This window comes from Muscardinus avellanarius (genome assembly GCF_963383645.1).
Source record: "Muscardinus avellanarius genome assembly, chromosome: 7".
Lineage (NCBI taxonomy): Eukaryota > Metazoa > Chordata > Mammalia > Rodentia > Gliridae > Muscardinus > Muscardinus avellanarius.
In genome coordinates, this window is record NC_137793.1 from 92,331,178 (window position 1) to 92,352,747 (window position 21,570).

The 21,570-nt window shown below is 34.5% G+C and overlaps 1 protein-coding gene across 2 annotated transcripts in view; it reads left to right on the plus strand.

Annotated features, from left to right (window-relative positions):
* DENND1B (DENN domain containing 1B) overlaps positions 1-21,570 on the plus strand; it is a gene marked incomplete at both ends in the record, with an annotated part of 243,584 nt that overhangs the window by 66,735 nt on the left and 155,279 nt on the right. For both annotated transcript variants that reach the window (XM_080698366.1, XM_080698367.1), the window contains one exon: positions 12,558-12,601. In XM_080698366.1, coding sequence (XP_080554492.1) covers positions 12,558-12,601 — 44 coding nt within the window. The remainder of the gene's footprint in view (positions 1-12,557; positions 12,602-21,570) is intronic.

Here is a 21,570-nt window from a genome sequence, read left to right on the forward strand (position 1 = left end):
TGACTAAAAGATAACAGTTCAATATTTCTTTTTGCTTTCTTTCTTACCAGAGAATATTTTTTTCTTTTCTTTTTTTTTTAGGTGAAGCTATCATACATTTATTTATTTTTCAGAAAAAAAATCTATCCTGATATGGAATATGGACTCTAGATACCCAAAACAATCTCAAAGAAGAACAAAGCTAGAAGATGTATATTTTCTGATTTCAAACCATATAAAGCTACAATAATTGAAACAGTATAGTACTGTTCCAGAGGCAGATATATAAACCATTGGAGTTAAATAAAAGCCTAGAGATAAATTCTTCCATATATTGTCCAGTTATTTTTGACAGGGTTTCCACAAACATTTGGTGGAGGAAATAATAATCTTTTAACTAAATATTGCTGAAAAATAATAATTACAGGAAAAAGAATAAAATTGGACCCTTACCTAACATATTTACAAATATTAACTCAAAATAGATAAAAGACCTAAATGTAAATCTTAAGACTATAAACTTTTAGAAGAAAATCTGGGTCATAAAACTTCACAACATTGAAATTGGCAGTGATTTCTTGGATATGATTTCAATGGCACAGGCAACAAAAGGGTAAATAGACTCCCTAAAAAATAAAAAAAAATATTGTATATCCAAAGACAATGTAAACAGAGTTAAAAGTTACTGATAGAATGGGATAAAATATTTCCAAATGCTATATCTGAAGGTATATTAATATTCCAACTAGAAATCCTAAAGATTAGCAACAATAAAAGCAAACAATACAATTTAGAGATAGGTAAAAGACTAACATAAATAATGAATCTCCACAGATACCCAATCTTAGTTGTCTGTTGGATGGAAAATCTTGTTTCTCTGGTTCTGGTGTGTGTTACCTAATTCTTCTTTGTAGTTAATCTCTTTGAGTATTTTCTCTAGCGCTGGTTTTAAAGACACAAATTCCTTCAGTTTCTGTTTGTCATGGAAGCTTCTTATTTCCCCATCTAATTTGATAGAAAGTTTTGCTGGGTAGGAAATTTTTGGCTGGAAGTTGTTTTCTTTCCGAGTTTGGAATATGTTACTCCAAGCCCTTCTGGCTCTCATGACTTGGTTTGGGAAGTCTGGAGTGATTCTAATTGGTTTGCCTCTGAATGTCACTTGGCCCTTTGTTTCTGTTGCCTTTAAGATTCTCTGCTTGGCTTCCATATTGTTCATTTTGACAATTATGTGGCGTGGGGATCCTCTTCTCTGATCCTCTCTAACGGGAGTTCTATAAGTTTCCTGGACCTGTGTATCGACCTCTTGCTCTATGTTTGGAAAATTTTCTGCTATTATTTCCTTGAAAAGTTTGTTAATCCCTTTGGTTTCACCTTCTTTTCTCTCCTCTATTCCAATTATTCTTAGGTTAGCTCTCTTAAAATGGGCCCATATTTCTTCAATGTCAAATTCCTGCTGTTGGATTTTTTTTTCTAAATTAGGAACTATGCGTTCATTTTTTGAATGCTCATCTTCTAGGCGCGAGATTCTATTCTCCATGTGGTCTAATCGGTTGTTTGTACTTTGAATTGAGGCCTTTACTTCATTAATTGCATCCTTTATCTCTCTTTGGCTCTCTCTGAATTTTTTTCGAAACACCTCTATTATTTCTACAGTTATTTTCCTGATTTGATCTTCTATAAATCTCTGCATTTCTGTTTTATCAAGTTCTGATGTTGTGGGGTTGTGGGCATTCCTTGCTCCATTGTTATTCCTCTTTCCCATGATTTCGGAAGTTTGTGCCTTCTCTGGGTTCTTCCCTGGGTCACTACAATTTCATTAAGGTGCTGTGGATCTCGAGACTATGGTATCTCAGCTCCCACTACTCCTCTACTGGGTTGTATCGCAGAGTCTCAGACCCAGGGAGTCAATCGAGGCTGCTTTAGACCATGGGGGTTGCCAGGTTGGGCGTTCTCCTATGGTGTAATATCTCTGCCACCACCACTCCCCCACTGGGTCAAGTCCCTGTGAGTACAGTACTGGGATTTCTCCTCTAGGGGCCCCAGTTTGACTCACTGTTGAGTGTGCAAATGGAGCTGTTGTGGAATCGGTGAATTCGCTGCTGCTGTCGCCGGTAGCAATATGGCGCCGCTACTGCGCCCTCGGCCGTGAGGCTGGCGTATTTCTTTTCTGTTTTTGAACTCCACTCTGGGTCCCTGCAGGGTGCGCTGAGCCCAGCCCCTGGGAGCTTTAGGTGCTCTCTGCGCCGAGAAATCTGCTGAATCCCGCTGGGCTGTTCTGCAGCGGCTCACCTAGGCTCGCTGTCTGCCGCTCCTCTCTGGAGCTTGGAAGGCTGTTGAGTGTGTTGGTCTGGTGCCGTCCGGTGAACTTGCCGCTGCCGCCAGCAGTAAGGCACTGCTGCCGCATTCTTGGGCGTGAGGCCGGTGTATCTCCTCTCTGGTTTCTGAGCTCCGTTATGAGTTCCCTTCCTCTCTTGAGCCTGGTGCTGCAAGGCAAAATGGCGCCCGCCGCTTCACGCCGCGGCTCCGGCTGCAGCACTGCGGTCTGGTTTCTGGTGTCTCGTTTTTCCAGCCCTCTTTTTCTCTGTCCCTTAAAATTACATTTTTTGTCTCTCTGCTGATGGTGTTTTCTGGCTATGAAAGGCGCTGATTTTGTGGTAATAGAGATTGGTTGTTAGCGGGGCTCGTAAGCCCCGTTTTGCTCCGTCGCCATCTTCCCGGAAGTCCAAATGTTTTAAGTTATTTATTCTGAGTGTTAATTATTGGAAGAGAAACTGGCAGAAACTTTTCTCCCGTTCGGTAGGCCTGCTTCATAATCTTGTTTTATAACTGTGAAGAAATTTTTTAATTTGATGCTCTTTTGGTCATCATTCTCACTGTTGTGACACAAAAAACCTGACTACACCTTAGAGGAAGTTAGGATGATTTGCTCACAAATATGGAGATCTCAGGCGTTCAGTCCATGTTAGGCCAGTTAAATGTGAGGAGCTCAGGGTATGGCTGAGAGGCTGAGAGAGGGAGAGAGCATGTCCTGTGCTCATACATCAAGGAGGTTGGAAGCAAGTGAGGGCAAGGATTTAAAGACACAGTCTGTAAGGCCACACACCCAGGAACCCACCCCTCCAGCCACACCCCACCTGCTAGGTTAACACCCAGTAAATTCCTCACAATAGATTATTCCACTGATGAGATTACTGTCCTCATGACTTAGTTATGTTAATTCTGAACGTTAAAATGTGAGCTTTTCAGTATCCAAACCAGGACAGATAACATCCTATTTATTAGTACTTGGTATTATTTCCTGGCTTTTGGAGCCTTATTTAGAAAGTCATTGCCTCTGCCCATATGTTGGAATATTGCCCCTGTGTCTTCATCTAGCAGTTGCAGAGTTTCTGGTCTAATTCCCAGGTTTTTGTTTTACTTTGAGTTGACGTTTTTGCAAGGTGAGAGATAGGGACCTAGTTTTATTTTTCTATGTAAGGATATCCCATTTTCCCAGCACCATTCTTTAAAAGGCTGTCTTTTCTCCAATATATATTTTATCACCTTTGTGTGTCTCTTTGTCTTCTGTTCATTTCTGATGATTTATATGTCTATTCTTATGCCATTACCATTCTGTTACTATATCTCTGTAGTATAATTTGAAATCTGTTAATATTCTTTTTGCTCCCTGTTGCTTTGGCTATTCTGTTTTTTTTTTTTTTAATTCTTCCATATACATTTTAGCACTTTTTTCTAGTTCTGGAACAAATGCCATTGGTATTTTGATGGGGATTGCATTCAATCTATAGATCACTTTTGGTAATATGGCCATCTTTACACCATTCTGCCTATGAACATGGGAGGTCTTTCCATTTTCTAGTGTCTACTTCTATGTGTTTTTTCATTGTTCTGTAATTTTTATTTCATTGGAGATATTTTTATCTCCTTGGTTTTATATATTCCTATGTATTTAATTTTTCTGAGGCCATTGTGAATAAAATTATTTTTCTGATTTTACCCCAGCAGATTAATTAGTGTTATATAGAAAGACTGTTAATTTTTATATGTTGAGTTTTGTCCTGCAACTTTGCGAATTTGTCTGTCAGCCCTATCTTCTGCTGTAGTTTTTTTTTTATCTTCTAAGTATTTTCACTGCAAACAGTGAAAATTTGATTTCTTCTTATTTATATCTCTTTTATTTCCTTTTCTTGCCTAGTTAATCTGGCCAAAATTAGAAGTCCTGTATTGAATAGGAGTAGTAAGAGTATATAACTGTGTCTGATTTTAGAGAGAAAATGCTCTCAGTTTTTTCTCATTCAGTATGATGTTGACCTTGGTTTTGTCATATACAATCTTTATGATGTTGAGGTAAGTTATTTCTATCCCTAGTTTCTCAAGCATTTTTAACATAAATGGGTGCTGAATTTATCGAAGTCCTTTTCTGAATCTGCTGAGATTTTTGTGCATTTTTTTTAACTTTAACTGTATTTATATGATGAGTTACATATATTTGCATATGTTGAACCTCTGTAGCATCTCTGGAATGAAACCAAAAGATGATATATAGTCTTCTTCTTACTATGTTGTAAACAGTTTGTTAATATTTGATTTAGAATTTTTACATCAATGTTTATCAAGGATATTATTCTGTAATTTTTTTTCCTTGATGAGTTCTTATCTAGCTTTGGTATCAGTGTGATACTGGCTTCATAGAATGAATTTGGCAGTCCCCCCTTTTCTATTTCCTGAAATAATTGGAGGAGGATTGGTGTTAGTTCTTTACAGGTTCATTAGAATTCAGTTAAGAAACCACCTGGTCCTGGGCTCTTTCTTGTTGGAAGGCTCTTTATTAGTGTTTCAGTCTTATTGCGTGTGGTTAATCTGTTTAAGTTTTTGTATCCTCTTGGCTCGATTTTGGTAGTGTTCATTTCTTCTAGATTTTTCAATTTATTGGAGCATACGTTTTCACAATAGCTCCTTTAGACTTTTATTTATTTATTTTTAAATGCACAGTCTTCCCTTGACTTCCACAACCCACACTAACTGCAGTCTTCCTCCCTTCCTGGTTGTTCTTTCTTCTTTAGTCTGTGTCCTCCCTGCTGCGGCTTCTCTTGCCAGTCCAGGTTTGTCAGTCGACATTGTCTTGCTCCTTCTTTATATTCTAGATATATTCAATTTTTTTTTCAGTTTAACAATTATATTCTGCTTTCTTTTAAACTCTGATTTCATGTGTATTATTTCTTCAGTCTAGAATAGTCTCTACTATCCACTTTATAGCTTAAATAATTCTTTGTCTAATGTAATTTCCATTTTTAGGTTTCTTTCCTTTTGAAGTGCTTTAGTGACCATCTAAATTAAAATTTCCTTCTTATGTGTTTTTATTGCACTTTATCCTTTTGTCATCATAACCCACATTAAATATTATTTCATGTTTAGATGTTTCTCTTTTTTTTGAGTGATATCACCATTCTTTCATTTGCAATATTTCTTGAAATTATTAAGCCAATATATTTTCAAGTTTATTTTAACAGTGCTTTGCACAAAAACTAGATGACCTTTGATGCTGTGGGACATTAAAATGCAGAGGATTTTACTATTTCTTTAGCACTGGAAAGATATTTGAATGAAATAAATTGAACTGAAGTTTTCTGGACTAGTAAAGTATTAATTACTGGAAATTATTTAGCTGCTATAAAGATCAGTGTGGAGATTCCTTAGAAAGTTGGGAATGGATCCACCATATGATCTAGGTATCTTTCCAAGGGGGTTGAAATAGAGAACTACAGTAACATATGCATACCCATGTTCATAGCAGCACAATTTGCAATAGCCAAAATATGGAACCAACCTAGGTCTCCATCAACAGATGAATGAATTGCAAAATTATGGGAAATACACACAATGAAATTCTACTCAGCTATAAAAAAAGAACAAAATGATGTCATTCGTAAGAAGATAGAAAGACCTGGAGAACATTATGTTAAGTGAGATCAGCCAAGAACAGAAAGAGAAGGGACATATGTTTTCTCTAATATGCCCAAACTAGGGAGTATTGGGAATACCAGAGGGACTCCAGATAATGGAGGGGAAACTACAGCAAAGCTGAAAAGGAAGGATAAGAGACAAAGAAGTCTGAGGTTGATTAATGGAGGAACTGCATCCATATATGTGTAAAAGTATGAATGCAGCATGGTTAGCTTGGACACTCATTGTTGGGAGGGGGAGAAGGGGAAGTAGGGAGTGGGGGGAGAGGGAGCCAAGCACAGTCTGAATGTATGCCATTTTCAATATGATGCACAAAGAAATAAAAAAATTAAAAATAAATAAAATGCTCTTAATAAAAAATAGATGCTCCTTACATCTTAATATCCTCTTGTGTCTGTCATGAGCTAGTATATGACTAAACAAGCTTATTGTGTTGGCCTGTTTCCTCATACATAAACTTCTCATCCTACAAAATAAATATATAAGCAACTATAAGCTGTAATCAAGCAGACTACTAATATTTTCAGTTTTTCAAAAGTATGTGAACGGAGATTTTACAAATACACATTTTTTCTCCTTTTTTTTTTGCGGGTCTGGGGATGGAACCCAGAATTATTTGAACTCCGAGCTACACCCCCTGCCCTATTTTTTATTCTTTACTTTGAAACAGGGTCTCACTAAGTTGTGGAGAGCCTCACTAAGTAGCTGAGGCTGTCCATGAACCACGGTCCTCTGGTCTCAGCCTCCCAAATGCTGGGATTACAAGTGTGCGCCACCACGCCCAGCTCCAGACACATTTTTAAAGATATTATAATCAGAATACTACAGAATTAAGTAAAATTTTATTCATTTATTCAAGTTAAGAAGTTTTTTATGCCTCTTTTTTTTGTATGGGGGATTGATTCTACTTCTGAGCTACATCCTCTGCCTTTTTTATATTTTTTATTTTGAAATTGGATCTTGCTAACTTGCTGAGGGTCTCAGAGTTTCAGAGGCTGACCTTGAACCTGCAATCCTCCTGTCTCAATTGACACTCTTTTAGTTTAGTAGAATAATAACAGTAGCATTTTAAGTTTTTTTAATTTTTAATTTTCATTAAGTGCCAGAGAATTTAAAATATCTTATTGATACAATGTAAATTACTAAATTATCTTACTTTACATTTTTAAAAAAGGATTAATTATTGATTTTAATTTTTAAAATGTGGGTATTTTCTTGGTATACTGTAATATTCTTTTATTAAAATAAAATATTAATTACATGTGAAAATTAAGTTATATATTATTTCTTTCATATTTATTGTGTTTCTAGATTGTTGGCTTTGTTTTTTTAAATTAAAGATATAATGTCTCCTTTCAGTTACTAGTAGACATTGGAAAGAATGGAAATATACTATATTTTTACCTATCACTGACAATGATTCCTGCTAACATTTTTCATCCTTTTACCCATAAAATCAGCATGAAATTGTTCTAACATTGCCAGATCAGATTGAATGCCTACATAGTAATCCTTAGGGAACAGAAAATTCAGTGTTTGTCAAAATTGGATATTTTTTGCAGTACTTATGAAAAGTTGCTACAAAGAGTATCAGATGTAATCCAAATATACACATAAGCAGTAACTGGGTTAATCCATTTAAAAATATGGATTTGCATGATTCTAATAAAGTTTCAAGCATGGAAAGGTAAAATGTATTTAATGAAAAGCAATTGGATATTTTCCACTAGGTAATTAAGTCAATAGAAGCTGTTCACATGTACACACATAATCTCCCTCTGTGAAAAAATTAGTATACAAAAATAAGTGTTTGAGTAAAAGATGAATGAAAAGTGAGCTAGCAAACCATACTTAGTAGCTAAATGCTGAAAATAGCCAGGCACATTGTATGGGCTGTTACAAGATAAAAGTCTTCATTTTGATATATAGGCATATGAAACTTGCACAGACATTTTCTCAAGTTGGTAGATGCAAACTTGTTGAAAGGTGAAATATTAAATATCCATATTGAAACCCTTAATTCCATTATTTATGAAAAAAGACTACATTTTGCATGATGATTTGTTTATGACTATTCATTTTTATATTATCAACATCACAAATTTTGTTTAATATTTCATAAAGACACTAATTGTACTCAATTGTACTCTTTTGTATTTGAGATTCAAATCTAAGCAACACACACACACACACACACACACACACACACACACACTCACTTTTTCCAGTTGGCAACACAATTATCTCTAGGATGTCAGTGTCTGAGGAGTTTTAGGTGCTCTTTACATCTATTTCAGAAATGTGTGAGGACATAATCATTTGATGTCATCTTAATAAATTTGTAATGTATTATTTCTATATAAGATGTCTTAAATGATTTATATTAATCCGTGTGGCAATTTTTATTCCACATAAATTAATATCTAATTATTAATAACTCGTAATTAATTATTAATAACAAAAAGTTGAATTCTGGAAAGCATGATTTCTTTTTTAAGTTAACATACTTGAAAAAATTATTTGATGCTTTAGTGAAAATACAAGAGGATTCAACTCATTCTAAATATGGATAAACATTTATTGAATTTTGGAACTAACACTTAGGAGATTATTCATCCTTAGGCTATATTTTTATAAAGCACTATTGAAATACCAGAAATAATGGATTAGAGTTGTGATTTTCCACTGCTTAGATACATAAGGTGATATCTTTGACTCATCAAGTCTTTTACTTGGGGTAGGTAGAGTTCAAGAGTTCAAGCCCTGTCAAATTACTGTTACTCACATTATTAGTTTTATTGTAGAATTTTAAAAAGATTTTTTCCAGAAATAATATTAATTCATTCTAAGTGTAGGAAATACATTTAAACAGATTAGAAATTTTTACAGGGTTAAAAATAAGTACATGACTAAAATATTTTCTAGCATTAATTAAGAGAACTTTATTTTATTATACTAAGTAGGAAATTATATCAGAGTGAAAATATACAACTGATGTGATTATTTCTAAAACAATGTGTCTTTTTATATATGTATATATACACATTTCTAGATATAATATAATGAAAAATTATCTAAAATTTTTGCAAATATCAATTCTATTTTAAATATGCTGCCTTATACACATCTGTGAATTTGTCTATTTTTAAATGATTTATACAGCTTGGATGTGAGATTTAATAACTGATATAAAGCAAACATTATTATAGTTTTTATACATTATTAATTGGGATATTTATTTATTTATTTATTTATTTTTATTGGTGCACTGTATTCATACATCATAATGGGATAAAAAAAACTTTTGTAGACATACATGCACACATTGCCTAATTAGCCCCTACCCAATTCCCACCCCATTCCCTCCCTATCCCTCCTTCCCATGCTTGGCTTAGTGGTTGACATCTAGTATTATAGCAATTTATCCAAAATTAACAATGATAATCTCACAGAACAGTTTTATTTGTCTGATACCAAGCTTTTGATGACGTAAAGATAACATTTCAATATTTCTTTTTGCTTTCTTTCTTAACAGAGAATATTTTTTTCTTTTTTTTTTTAGGTGAAACTATCATACATTTATTATTTATTTTTCAGAAAAAAATCTATCCTAGTATGGAATATGGACTCTAGATACCCAAAACGATCTCAAAAAAGAACAAAGCTAGAAGACGTATATTTTCTGATTTAAAACCATATAAAGCTACAATAATTGAAACCGTGTAGTACTGTTATAAAGGCAGATATATAAACCATTGGCGTTAAATAAAAGCCTAGAATTAAATTCTTCCATATATTGTCAAGTTATTTTTGACAAGGTTTCCACAAACATTTGGTGGAGGAAATAATAATCTTTTGACTAAATATTGTTGAAAAATAATAATTACATGAAAAAGAATAAAATTGGACCCTTACCTAACACCATATACAAATATTAACTCAAAATAGATAAAAGACCTAAATGTAAATCTTAAGACTATAAACTTTTAGAAGAAAATATGGGTCATTAAACCTCACAACATTGAAATTGGCAGTGATTTCTTGGATATGATTTCAATGGCACAGGCAACAAAAGGGTAAATAAACTCCCTAAAAAATAAAAAAATATTGTATATCCAAAGACAATGTAAACAGAGTTAAAAGTTACTGATAGAATTGGATAAAATATTTCCAAATGGTATATCTGAAGGTATATTAATATTCCAACTAGAAATCCTAAAGATTAGCAACAATAAAAGCAAACAATACAATTTAGAGATAGGTAAAAGACTAACATAAATAATGAATCTCCACAGATACCCAATCTTAGTTGTCTGTTGGATGGAAAATCTTGTTTCTCTGGTTCTGGTGTGTGTTACCTATTTCTTCTTTGTAGTTAATCTCTTTGAGTATTTTCTCTAGCTCTGGTTTTAAAGACATAAATTCCTTCAGTTTCTGTTTGTCGTGGAAGCTTCTTATTTCCCCATCTAATTTGATAGAAAGTTTTGCTGGGTAGGAAATTTTTGGCTGGAAGTTATTTTCTTTCCGAGTTTGGAATATGTTACTCCAAGCCCTTCTGGCTCTCATGACTTGGTTTGGGAAGTCTGGAGTGATTCTGATTGGTTTGCCTCTGAATGTCACTTGGCCCTTTGTTTTTGTTGCCTTTAAGATTCTCTGCTTGGCTTCCACAGTGGTCATTTTGACAATTATGTGGCGTGGGGATCCTCTTCTCTGATCCTGTCTAAAGGGAGTCCTATAAGTTTTCTGGACCTGTGTATCGACCTCTTGCCCTATGTTTGGAAAATTTTCTGCTATTATTTCCTTGAAAAGGTTGTTAATCCCTTTGGTTTCACCTCCTTTTCCCTCCTCTATTTCAATTATTCTTAGGTTAGCTCTCTTAAAATGGGCCCATATTTCTTCAATGTCAGATTCCTGCTGTCGGATTTTTTTTTCTAAATTAGAAACTATGCGTTCATTTTTGGAGTGATCATCTTCTAAGAGTGAGATTCTATTCTCCATGTGGTCTAATCGGTTGTTTGTACTTTGAATTGAGGATTTTACTTCATTAATTACATCCTTTATCTCTTTTTGGCTCTCTCTGAATTCTTTTTGAAACAGCTCTATTATTTCTACAGTTATTTTCCTGATTTGATCTTCTAGAAATCTCTGAATTTCTGTTTTATCAGGTTCTAATGTTGTGGGGTTGTGGGCATTCCTTGCTCCATTGTTATTCCTCTTTCCCATGATTTCGGAAGTTTGTGCCTTCTCTGGGTTCTTCCCTTGGGTCACTAAGACTTATCTTAAGGTGCTCTGGATCTCAATCCCCACTACTCCTTTATTAGGTTGTATCGCAGTGTCTCAGACCCAGGGAGTCAAACAAGGCTGCTTTAGACCGGGGGGGTGGGGGGAGTGCCAGGTTTGGCATTCTCCTATGGTGTGGTATCTCTGCCACCACCACTCCCCCACTGGGTCAAGTCCCTCGGAGTGCAGTACTGGGATTTCTCCTCTAGGGGCCACAATTTGACTTACTGTTGATGAGTGCGCCGATGGAGCTGTAGTGGACTTGGTGAATTTGCTGCTGTTGCCGCTGGTGGCAATATGGCACCGCTGCCACGCCCTCGGCCGTGAGGCTGGCGTATTTCTTCTCTGGTTTTGAGCTCTGCTCTGAGTCCCTGCAGGGTGTGCTGAGCCCAGCTACTGGGAGCTTTAGATTCTCCCTGTGCTGAAAAATCTGCCGTATCCCGCCCGGCTGTTCCGCAAGGGCTCATCTCGGCTCGCTGTCCGCTGCTCCTCTCTGGAGCTTGGTGGGCTGTTGAGTGCGTTGGTCTGGAGCTGTCCCGTGAACTCGCTGCTGCCGCTGGCAGTAAGGCGCTGCTGCCGCGTCCTCGGGCGTGAGGCCGGCGTACCTCCTTTGTGGCTCTGAGCTCTGTTCTGAGTCCCCCTCCTCTCTGGGGCTTCGTGCTGCAAGGAAAGATGGCACCTGCTGCTCCGCGCCACAGCTCCGGCCGCAGCACTGTGGTCTGGTTTCTTTCTGGTGTCTTGTTTTTCCAGCCCTCTTTTTCTCTGTCCCTTGTAATTACATTTTTTGTTTCTCTGCTGATGGTGTTTTCTATGAAAGGTGCTGATTTTGTAGTAATAGGGATTGGTTGTTAGTGGGGCTCGTAAGCCCCGCTTTTCTTTGTCGCCATCTTCCCGGAAGTCTAATTGGGATTTTTAAATGAAAGTTTAAGGTAATATATTTTGGTTTAGTCTCTGAGGGATATATTTGATTGCATGTTTAAAACATTTATATTTTTATTTTCATGCTAAATATATTTTTGTAAGTACTGATAAAATTGAAAATTATTGCTCAGAGTCTTAAAATTTAATGTATGTAGATAAGAAAGTGAATTGTTAAAAATGGTTTTTATACCATGATCAAGTTATTAATTTCATTTTATTGTTTTTCAAAGGTCATTAAAACCTTTAAAAGATCAAATATTTAACTTGATAAAGGAAGAGAAATGAATCTGATCAATTGCATTTAAAGAAAAATTTAAAAGTTATAATTAAAGCAGCCTTGATAGTTTTAAGAGTATTTTAGCAAGACTGTTGTTCTTTTGGCTCTTTTAATAACATGTGTCAATTATTTGCAGATCCTGTGGTATTGTGGAAATTTCCAGAGGACTTTGGAAACCAGGTTGGGACCATATAATTTAAAAAGTTAAAGCTGAAATATTATGATTATTATTACTATTGCCACTGCTAGTATTACTACCCATAAAGAGTAATTTTTACTATGACTATTACCATACTATTACTATAATATTACTACCCATAAATAATAAATTTTCTTGATTAACTGAGAAGAAAGAAAGAGCATGTGTGGAGAATATGTGGAAGAGATCTTTTAAAGTTACCTGTTAGATTAGTAAAGAAACTTTCTATGGAAAGTAATAACACCTGGATATTTATAGTCTTAATATGTTTTTATAATTTTACCAGTGGAACTTGTATTTGGAAACATACAGATTTTCTCATCATGAAAGCCTGGTAATACTAAATCTCTGTTGAGTATACTCAATATTTCTGTCTGCTTGGAAGTAAGTATAACTACTAAAAATAAATGATAAGTTCTGTCGTAGTAATAACAGAATAATGATTCAGTAATATCTGGATCATTTACTTTTGGAAGTTGAATTGTTAATGTTTTCTTATTTTTAAGTAATTTTTATAGTTTTATTTTCTTAAAAAGGGCATGAGAGACTGCAGGATGATGTCTTAAAGAAATAAGAGGAAACCATCTTATCACTGTTACAATTATAATATGATAAATTTATAATATAAGTTGGCAGTTATAAAACCTAAATCTGATAAAAGTATATCTTTAAGGTAATTCATTCAGAGATAAGTCTATAGACACATAATTTTAAATCTATGTGGTGCTTAACTGGGTGTGTTCCCAAGTATGTAACAATAGATAGATCCTCACTGACTGCCATAGTATACAGAGCAAGTATATAAGGAAATATATATTATATATATATATATTTTTTTCTTATGTACTTGGCCTTCTCAATTCTTAGAGAACTCAGCAAAAAACTATTGTTTCTTTTCAGTTCTTTTATTATTATTAATTTTATAATAAGCTGTCAAACTGCCCCTGAGAACTTTTAGGGGATCTGCAGAATCCTAACTTTGGCTTCACATGTGAGTGATACTGTGCTTGTGAAGTTCACCCATGGCAAATTTGTTAGCAAGATCAGCTATTGCTGTGCTTTGTGACTGATAAAAGGATGCTTGGAAATTTTCAGTTGGGGCTGAATTGTTACTCTGTTTTTAAAAATTGTGAGGTCAACAGAACATCAATAAGCCCTTACATGCTTTAGTGAAAGAAAAAAATTAACCATGTAATGCTGAGGAACATTTTAACTCGAGGATGCCAGTTCATAGCAGTTCTCAGTCTTTTTGAAAGAGCTTACAGGAACTTTAGATGCCATTTTGTCCAACTACATCAGTTTATGCACTAAAGAAACCAAACTTCAAAAAGGAATGGTTTTGCTATCTAATTTTTGGTGAATATTCTGAATATTACAGAATACAGAAGTATTCTGTTTATGTCTCACCCTTTGTGTGTTTTGCTCCTTTACTAGCTATCCACATTTGTTCAAGTAGACTCAATAAAAATACAGTTTTACTATTGAAATAAAGGTTACTGAGAAATGGCTGAGTTTAGTTGGATAGAAATTGATATTTTAAATAATCAAGCATTATGTTTTCTTGTTTGTTCAGTAATGTGATAGATTTGAGAAAAACACACTGAAGTAGAATAAAGTGTGTGCTTGTACTATACTTAATATTTGTAAAATCAGGATGCAGCTATTTTTATTAAGCCAAATTTATAAAACTTGGCAAGTTTGCTAAAGTTTACCTTAATAATATGATTTTGAGTTTCCTATGAAGATTTATTTGTTTTATTTTTTGTGGTATCAGAGATTAACCCAGGAGTTTAAATATGCTAGGCAAGTGCTCTGCTTCTGAGCTACATTCCAATCCCTTTTAAAATTTTATTTTGAAATATGTTCTTACTAAGTTGACCAGACTGGACTTGAACTTGCAATCCTTCTGCCTCATACTACTGAGTAGCTGAGATTATAGACAGGCACAATTGCACCCAGCTAAGAAGAATTATTTTTAATGTCTAGCTTATTTAAAAATATAAAAAATAATTTTCTTATTTTATGAGACTTTTCAAATGTTAATTTTATATATATTTTCTTTATAAACTAATCAGAACAGAGCTTTTAAATTTATTAGATTTCATTAATATTCTTCAAAGATAGGAAAATGTTTCACACAATAATACAACAAGAGCAAAAGCCTTTCTAAATTACAGAAATATAATGGACATAAAATTTTTGGTGATATTTTTAGGTGTACTGTATTTAGTGACTAGATGATATTTTGATAAGCAGGAGAGTTGAAAGATAGATTTATAAAAGTAATGTGATTTTTTTCAAGGCCTTTAAAATTATGTTTGTGATTATTACTCTTACTGCAGAAATGAAAACTTTGGCCAGATGCTGAACAAATTTTTACTTTGGTAATTACCATGTAGGTTTAGGAGCCTAAGAACGTGAAATTATTCACTGAGTACTTATTTTGCAAGGTGCTTGTCTGGCTATAAAAAAGATCTTGTTTTTACCTTCTAGTAGTCTGTCAGCGAAAGGAAGACTGGACTGGAAATAAGAAATGCACTCTCGTTGACTCTGCTTCTAAACACGAGGGCATCATGGAGTTGCCTGTAGAGAAGCTGGTGGTTAGGAAGCGAATAGGTGGTCATCTCTAAACCTTATATTTTGATCACCAAGTTTTTTCCTTAAGATGTTCCTTTTCAGATGACAGTGGAGGACATCACCACACATAGTTAGGATGACTGACTACGACAACCTATTGTATTGGAAAGACAGAATAATTAAAATTATTTTATTATTCGATGTTGAAGTAGAGTGATGATTAGAGATTTTAGAATGTTATTTCTTGCATTTAATTGAAGACTGTGTGTGCGTGTGTGTGCATGTGCGTGTGTATGTGTGTGTGTGTGTCCCAGTTATTGAACGCTTAGACAGTCTACCTCTGAGCTCTACCCTGAGCCCCTTCTTAATTTTTTTTTTTTTTTTTTTAATTTGAAACAGGGCCTTACTAGGTTGCTGAGAGTCTGACAGAATTGCTGAGACTGGTCTTGAACCTGTGATCCTCCTACCTCAGCCTCTCAAGTTCTCAGGTTACAGACATGTTAATGGTGTTGCAGGTGTATGCTACCACACCTTACTTACATTTTTTTCATACTATAGATTTGAGTTTGAATTTTTTTTTTTTTTTTTTTTTTTTTTTGCGGGTCTGGGAATGGAACCCAGGGGCATTCAACCTCCGAGCTACACCCCCTGCCCTATTTTTATTCTTTATTTTTTGAAACAGGGTCTCACTGAGTTGCTGAGGGCCTAAGTAGCTGAGGGTGTCCGCGAACCGCGATCCTCCCATCTCAGCACCCCCAAATGCTGGGATTACAAGCATGCGCCACCACGCTCGGCTGAGTTTGAATTCTAACCCTGACAGTTATGTGCTTTTTGTCATTAGAAAAATAACCCCTGCCACGTATGACACAATAGTTACCTCACAGAATCCGCCATCTGAGTTAAGATCTGTAAGAAGCTGGGAGTAGGCCTTCAGGAAACGAAAGGGGATGGTTAAATTTCCTTCACACTCTGTGCCTGCTTTTTCCTTTTTCTTTTTTTGTGACCTTTCTGTTTTACTTCCCATTTCCATTCTGTTTTTTCTTTTATTTGGTATAATTCTCCTTATTTTTAAGCCTCGGTTTGAAAATTGATTTTTTGAAGATTCATTATTCAGTTTTCACATGTGGCAGTAGCTGGTACATGATAAGGTCTGAATCAGTGTGGTTTGAATGCTCAGAGTGAGTGACAGGTCACAGGCAGTTGAATAAACTTATGATAGGCTGTCTTAATCTTCTTGGGAAAATAGGAGGCAGCTAATCGACTGAGAGGGATGGATGTAAGAGTAGTATTGAAATGCAATTTAGAAAGATTTCAAACTAGTGTTATGAAAAATGCAATAGGGCTTCATAAAAGTCTGAACGACAAGACATAGCCTGGCAGAGGGGCTGGGCAGCTTGAGGTATGGTGGGTCCACGCTAGCTGTTTGTGATGATCTTCCTCCTTTTCTTCCTTCCATTTCTATGGAAGATTAAAAAACTTAAATTTAGTATATATAGACAATATGGCATATGCTCCCATGCTAGATGGTAAAAGTCTATTTAGAAATACTTTAAAAAAAGTGTTTTATGTCACATGATGATGTTAGTTGCAGTAATAATAAAAATTTTATTCACTAAAATCATTGCAGAAATGATATGGGAACAGTTTGAATTACAATTCTAAGTGAATAGTACTGAAAATCTATGTATTATACAATAATAGCAGAGCATTTAAAAAATTGTCCTGCAGCTGTGTCTTCAGAGGTCTTTTATATCTGCAGGCAGCCTGCTAGCTAGCTGACACTAGAATGACTATCCTCAGTGCTGTCTACAGTTTTCATTTTATGTTCAACAATGTCTAGTGGGTCTAGTGGTAGTTCTATATGATTTAGGAGGAATGCCCATTTTTATTGAAAAATTACCAACCCATCATTAAAATGTTCTTTATTGATTTAAAAGAGATGGATCAAAACAAAGTTTTTCATGATTCAGGGACATTGATACCTGGGAATTTTATATTTTTTAAAATCAGTCATAAAGGAGAAAAAATAATTTATTAAACCCTGGTATTCTCAAAATTAATAATTAAGCCATTGTGAGTTTTTTTAAAAATTGATGTTTTTTATTTGTTTGGTCTTGACTTTCTTACTTTAACTATCAGTTGATTATTCAAAAAAATAATTTAATTTTATTTTATAGCAAGTATTATTTTTCCGAATGGAAAGAATGAAATGTCTTAGACCAGTTTTTGATGTGAAAGAGTAAATTATAGTATAAACTTATTAATTTTTAACAAAATAAAATTTTGTAACGAGAGATGATGGGTAAATATAAGAGAATTATAATTGTATCATAGCTGCTTGTTTTCTGTCATATTCCAAAAATGTTATCAGTGATCTATTCCTATTTTTAAAAATATCAATTATTTCTCATCAGTAATCTTTCTTGTAGATACATGCAGTGTTAGGGTTATTTTTATTTCTAAAACTCAAGAATCAAAATGAAGCATCATTAGGGCTAAGTATGTGGGAAAGTACATAAAAATAATTATGTGGTCATTATCATAATCATATTTTTATCCTTCCTTAAATGAACTAGATTTGTTCCTTTTGCAGGTTCAGTAATAGGAAGCTCAAGCCAAATATAATCACATTTTTATTTTATATTTTTCACGATTAAAGTCTAAAAAATGTATAGTGAGCAAGGAAGCTAGTTTGAAAAAACAGTGATATTTTAGAAATTTTATCTTATGAATAAGGTATTTGCTGGAAAACCGAACTGTGTATGATTTAGCAAATCTCTTTTGAAAATAATTTTTTAAAATACATTTTAGAAATAATTATATTTGAAAAGCCCTGTGAAAATGACCTTGTTTTTCTGCTGCGGGACAAAAGGTTTTATTTTAATGAGCTTTTAAAGGTAAGGCTTTTATTTCTATTTTTATGACAGTGAAATTATTATACTTAGGTATGCAAATGATTAGCTCAAACCTGAAATTCTGACATTCCCCCAGCAACCTCCAGGAATTAAATAGTAATACATAATAGATATTAAAATAAAAAATACAGTTCTATAAAAATTTATTTTTTATTGGGCAGTAAATATTTGGCAGAAGTAAAACTGACCTTTAGTTTTGTTAAGTTTTTGTGAGAAGCAGTGGAAAAATGATTTGTACAAGGTGACTTAGTGCAGGCTGATGAATCAGAAGCAGTTCTACCAAAGTTAGAAGCAAACACATTTAACACAATATTATGGGGACGTGAAATTCTCTCTGCCAGTTTAAAATTTTATATTTTTACATTTTCCTTTACCTTTCGTTTAAAAATAAGTTAAATTAGTTAACTGTGGAGCAAAGGATGAACAATTAAGAATAACATGTTACTTGTTAGATGTTACTTGGTGAAAAAAATTTTAAACTGGTAGAAAGTTATTGTTAATTCATATTGGATATGTTATTTTAAAATAATCTTGCTTAGTATGTAATACATATAGTGATTTAAAAATAATTTTTAGGGGAATTATGTTTTGAAGAATAGTTAAACTGAATAAAATTAGTGTGGTGTAAGAATGAATATCCATAAATAGCCATTTCACCTTTATATTTATATTTCTATTTTTCCTTCCCCTTTTCAGTACATTATTAATAGATAAGCTATTTTAAAGCAAAGATTGCCAGGTTGCTCAGCAGTAATTAAAATTTAGTACTGAAATAAAATTGGGGAGAACAAGTAGGCATGAAGGCACTTAACTATTAAAAATTTTAAGTTTAAAAATATTTTGTATTTGCTGAAAATATTGAACTAGGTCAACATATGGTACCAGCTAGCCTCATCTCTACCCGTTCTTTTGTTATCTTGTTATTGTTATAAGGCTTAATGACAGTTGTAAGCCATAGTTCTGGATGTGGGGTTAGTCCACCCTGGGGAGAAGAAGAAGAAACTGCAGGGTGGATTATGGAAATATGGACTGATCTAAAAAGGGACCTGTTGTAAAAGAATGGGGCTCAAAGAAAAGCTAGGAGAAACTAATGAAAAGATGATGGGATATGATGTGAAAATGATCATTCGAAATCTCTCCTTTCATTCCCAGCTGCTATGTTTTGGAGAAAAGGAATGCATTTGTATATTAAGAGACAGCCCAAAGAGTCCAGATGAATAGTATTATTTATTAGATATATTTTCATTTTGATTCAGATAAATTATGTACATTTCAATAGACTTTGCACATGTTAGACACTTTCAGTCTTAAAAACGTGATGTTAGATGTGATGTCCCGTAGAAATGTGTTAGACAGTACCCAGTACTTGGCCTTCTTTAAGTAGATCTAAACTTAAAAAATAACTTAATGGTTGTTATGTGTTATGTATTTTAACTAATTATAACAGAGGATGTTTTATTTAAATATGAATTATGTTGCTGCTTTTAACCTCATTTGAAGTCAGAGTCAAATGTTTATCAATAGGATTTTGCAGGTGAGTGACTGTATTCCAGCTTATCCTGATGAGTACTGAGTGATAACACCTACCTTTATCTGTAGCCCGTTTTCCCAGATAACAGTGTCTGTTAGTGGTTATTTTTGCAGAATGATAATGTGGCCCATGTGACTTGAACCAATTTCTGATGTGTTTATGCACTTACTAAACAAAGGTGGTTTCCTGGGAAGGTCAAGTTTGGTAAAAGCTAGATGAGGAGAAACTTAGCATAAAAGTTTAGTACTAAAGTGTTCAAGAAGGGGATAAGAACTAGGGGGCATGGAAGAAGTAATAAAGTATGAAAATAAGTCCAAGAGCTCGTTCAAATAACCACTAATTTAATGTGACTAATTTATACAGCATGATATTGAGGCTATAAAGAGAGTTGGGACCCAATTATGAAGAGCTTTGTGTCTGTGCTTTTTAGTGTTGGCCTATAGGAAACGAATAACCATTAATTAAGGGCAAGAGGACTTCAAATATTCCATCTGTATTAAGAAGGTAACTTTAGGTTAGGTGTGTTGAATGTGAGAACAAGAGATTGTTTGAGACATGGAAACTTCTTAGAATGTCTTTGAAATTGTTGAATTGTGGGTGCCTAAACTACGGAAAGGCCAAAAAGAAAGTGAAAAAAAGGGAATGTATTTGAGGTGTGTGTGTGTGTGTGTGTGTGTGTGTGTGTGTGTGTGTGTGTTTTACTGGGGATTGAACCTAGAGGCATTCTACCTCAAGTTATACCCCCAGTTTTATTTTTTATTCTTTGTTTTGAAACAGGGTCTCACTAGGTTGCAGAGGGCCTCACTAAGTAGCTGAGGCTGGCCACAAACCTCTGATCCACCTGTCTCAGCCTCCCAAGTACTGGGATTACAAGCATGTGCCCCCATGTCTGACTTGTATTTGATTTTGTATTCCTTTTTTGTGTGACTTTTATTAGGGAGGAAGAGATATATGAGATATCACCTCTTAATACATTTCCCCCTCTCCCCAGCTCCGGATTGGTGTTTTGGCTTCTGTGAGTCTGACCATTTTAGTTATTTTGTAAAAGTGGAATATTTGTCTTTCACTGGTACAGTGTCCTCAAGGTTCATCCATATTGTCCACACATGGCAGGATTTCTTTTCCTCCTCCTGTGGGTTGCTGGTGATGGAATCCAAGGCCTCACATACTCAAGGCAGGCATTTTACTACTGAGCTGCATCCCCAGCAAGATTTCCTTCTTTTTAAGATGGAATAATATTTCACACTATGTGTGTATGTCACATATTCTTTATCCAGTCACCCATCAGTGGTGTTTAGGCCATTTCTACTTCTTGGGTGTTAGGAGTAATGCTACAATGAATGTAGGAGTGCAAATATCCCTTTGAGATCTTCATGTTAGGTATTGTGATAAATACTCAGAAGTGAAGTCACTGGAGCATATGGTAGTTCTGTTTTTAATTTTTAAAGGATCTGCTTTACTTCAGAGCTGCTGTACTTCTTTCTATCCCACCAATATTGTACAGAAGTTCTCTCCATCCTTCCAACACTGAGTGCTCGCTCATGTGCTCTCTCTGTCTGTCTGTCTGTCTGTCTGTCTGTCTGTCTGACTCCCTCTCTCCCGTTATGGGTATCCTGACTGGTGTGAGATAACATTCCATCGAGATGCTGATTTGTGTTTTCTTCATAATTAGTGCTGTTGACCATCTTCTTTATGTATGTGTTAGGCAGTTTTAAATCAGGCTTTTTTGTTATTTGCTGTTGAGTTGTAGGCATTCCTTATACATTTTCAATGTTAAGCCCTTAACACACATGCATACATATATACATATATATATGTTTATATGTGTGTGTGTATGTGTGTGTGTGTGTATATATGTATATATATATATATATATATATATTTTTTTTTTTTTTACAAATGTCTCCATTTCTGCAGGTTGCCTTTT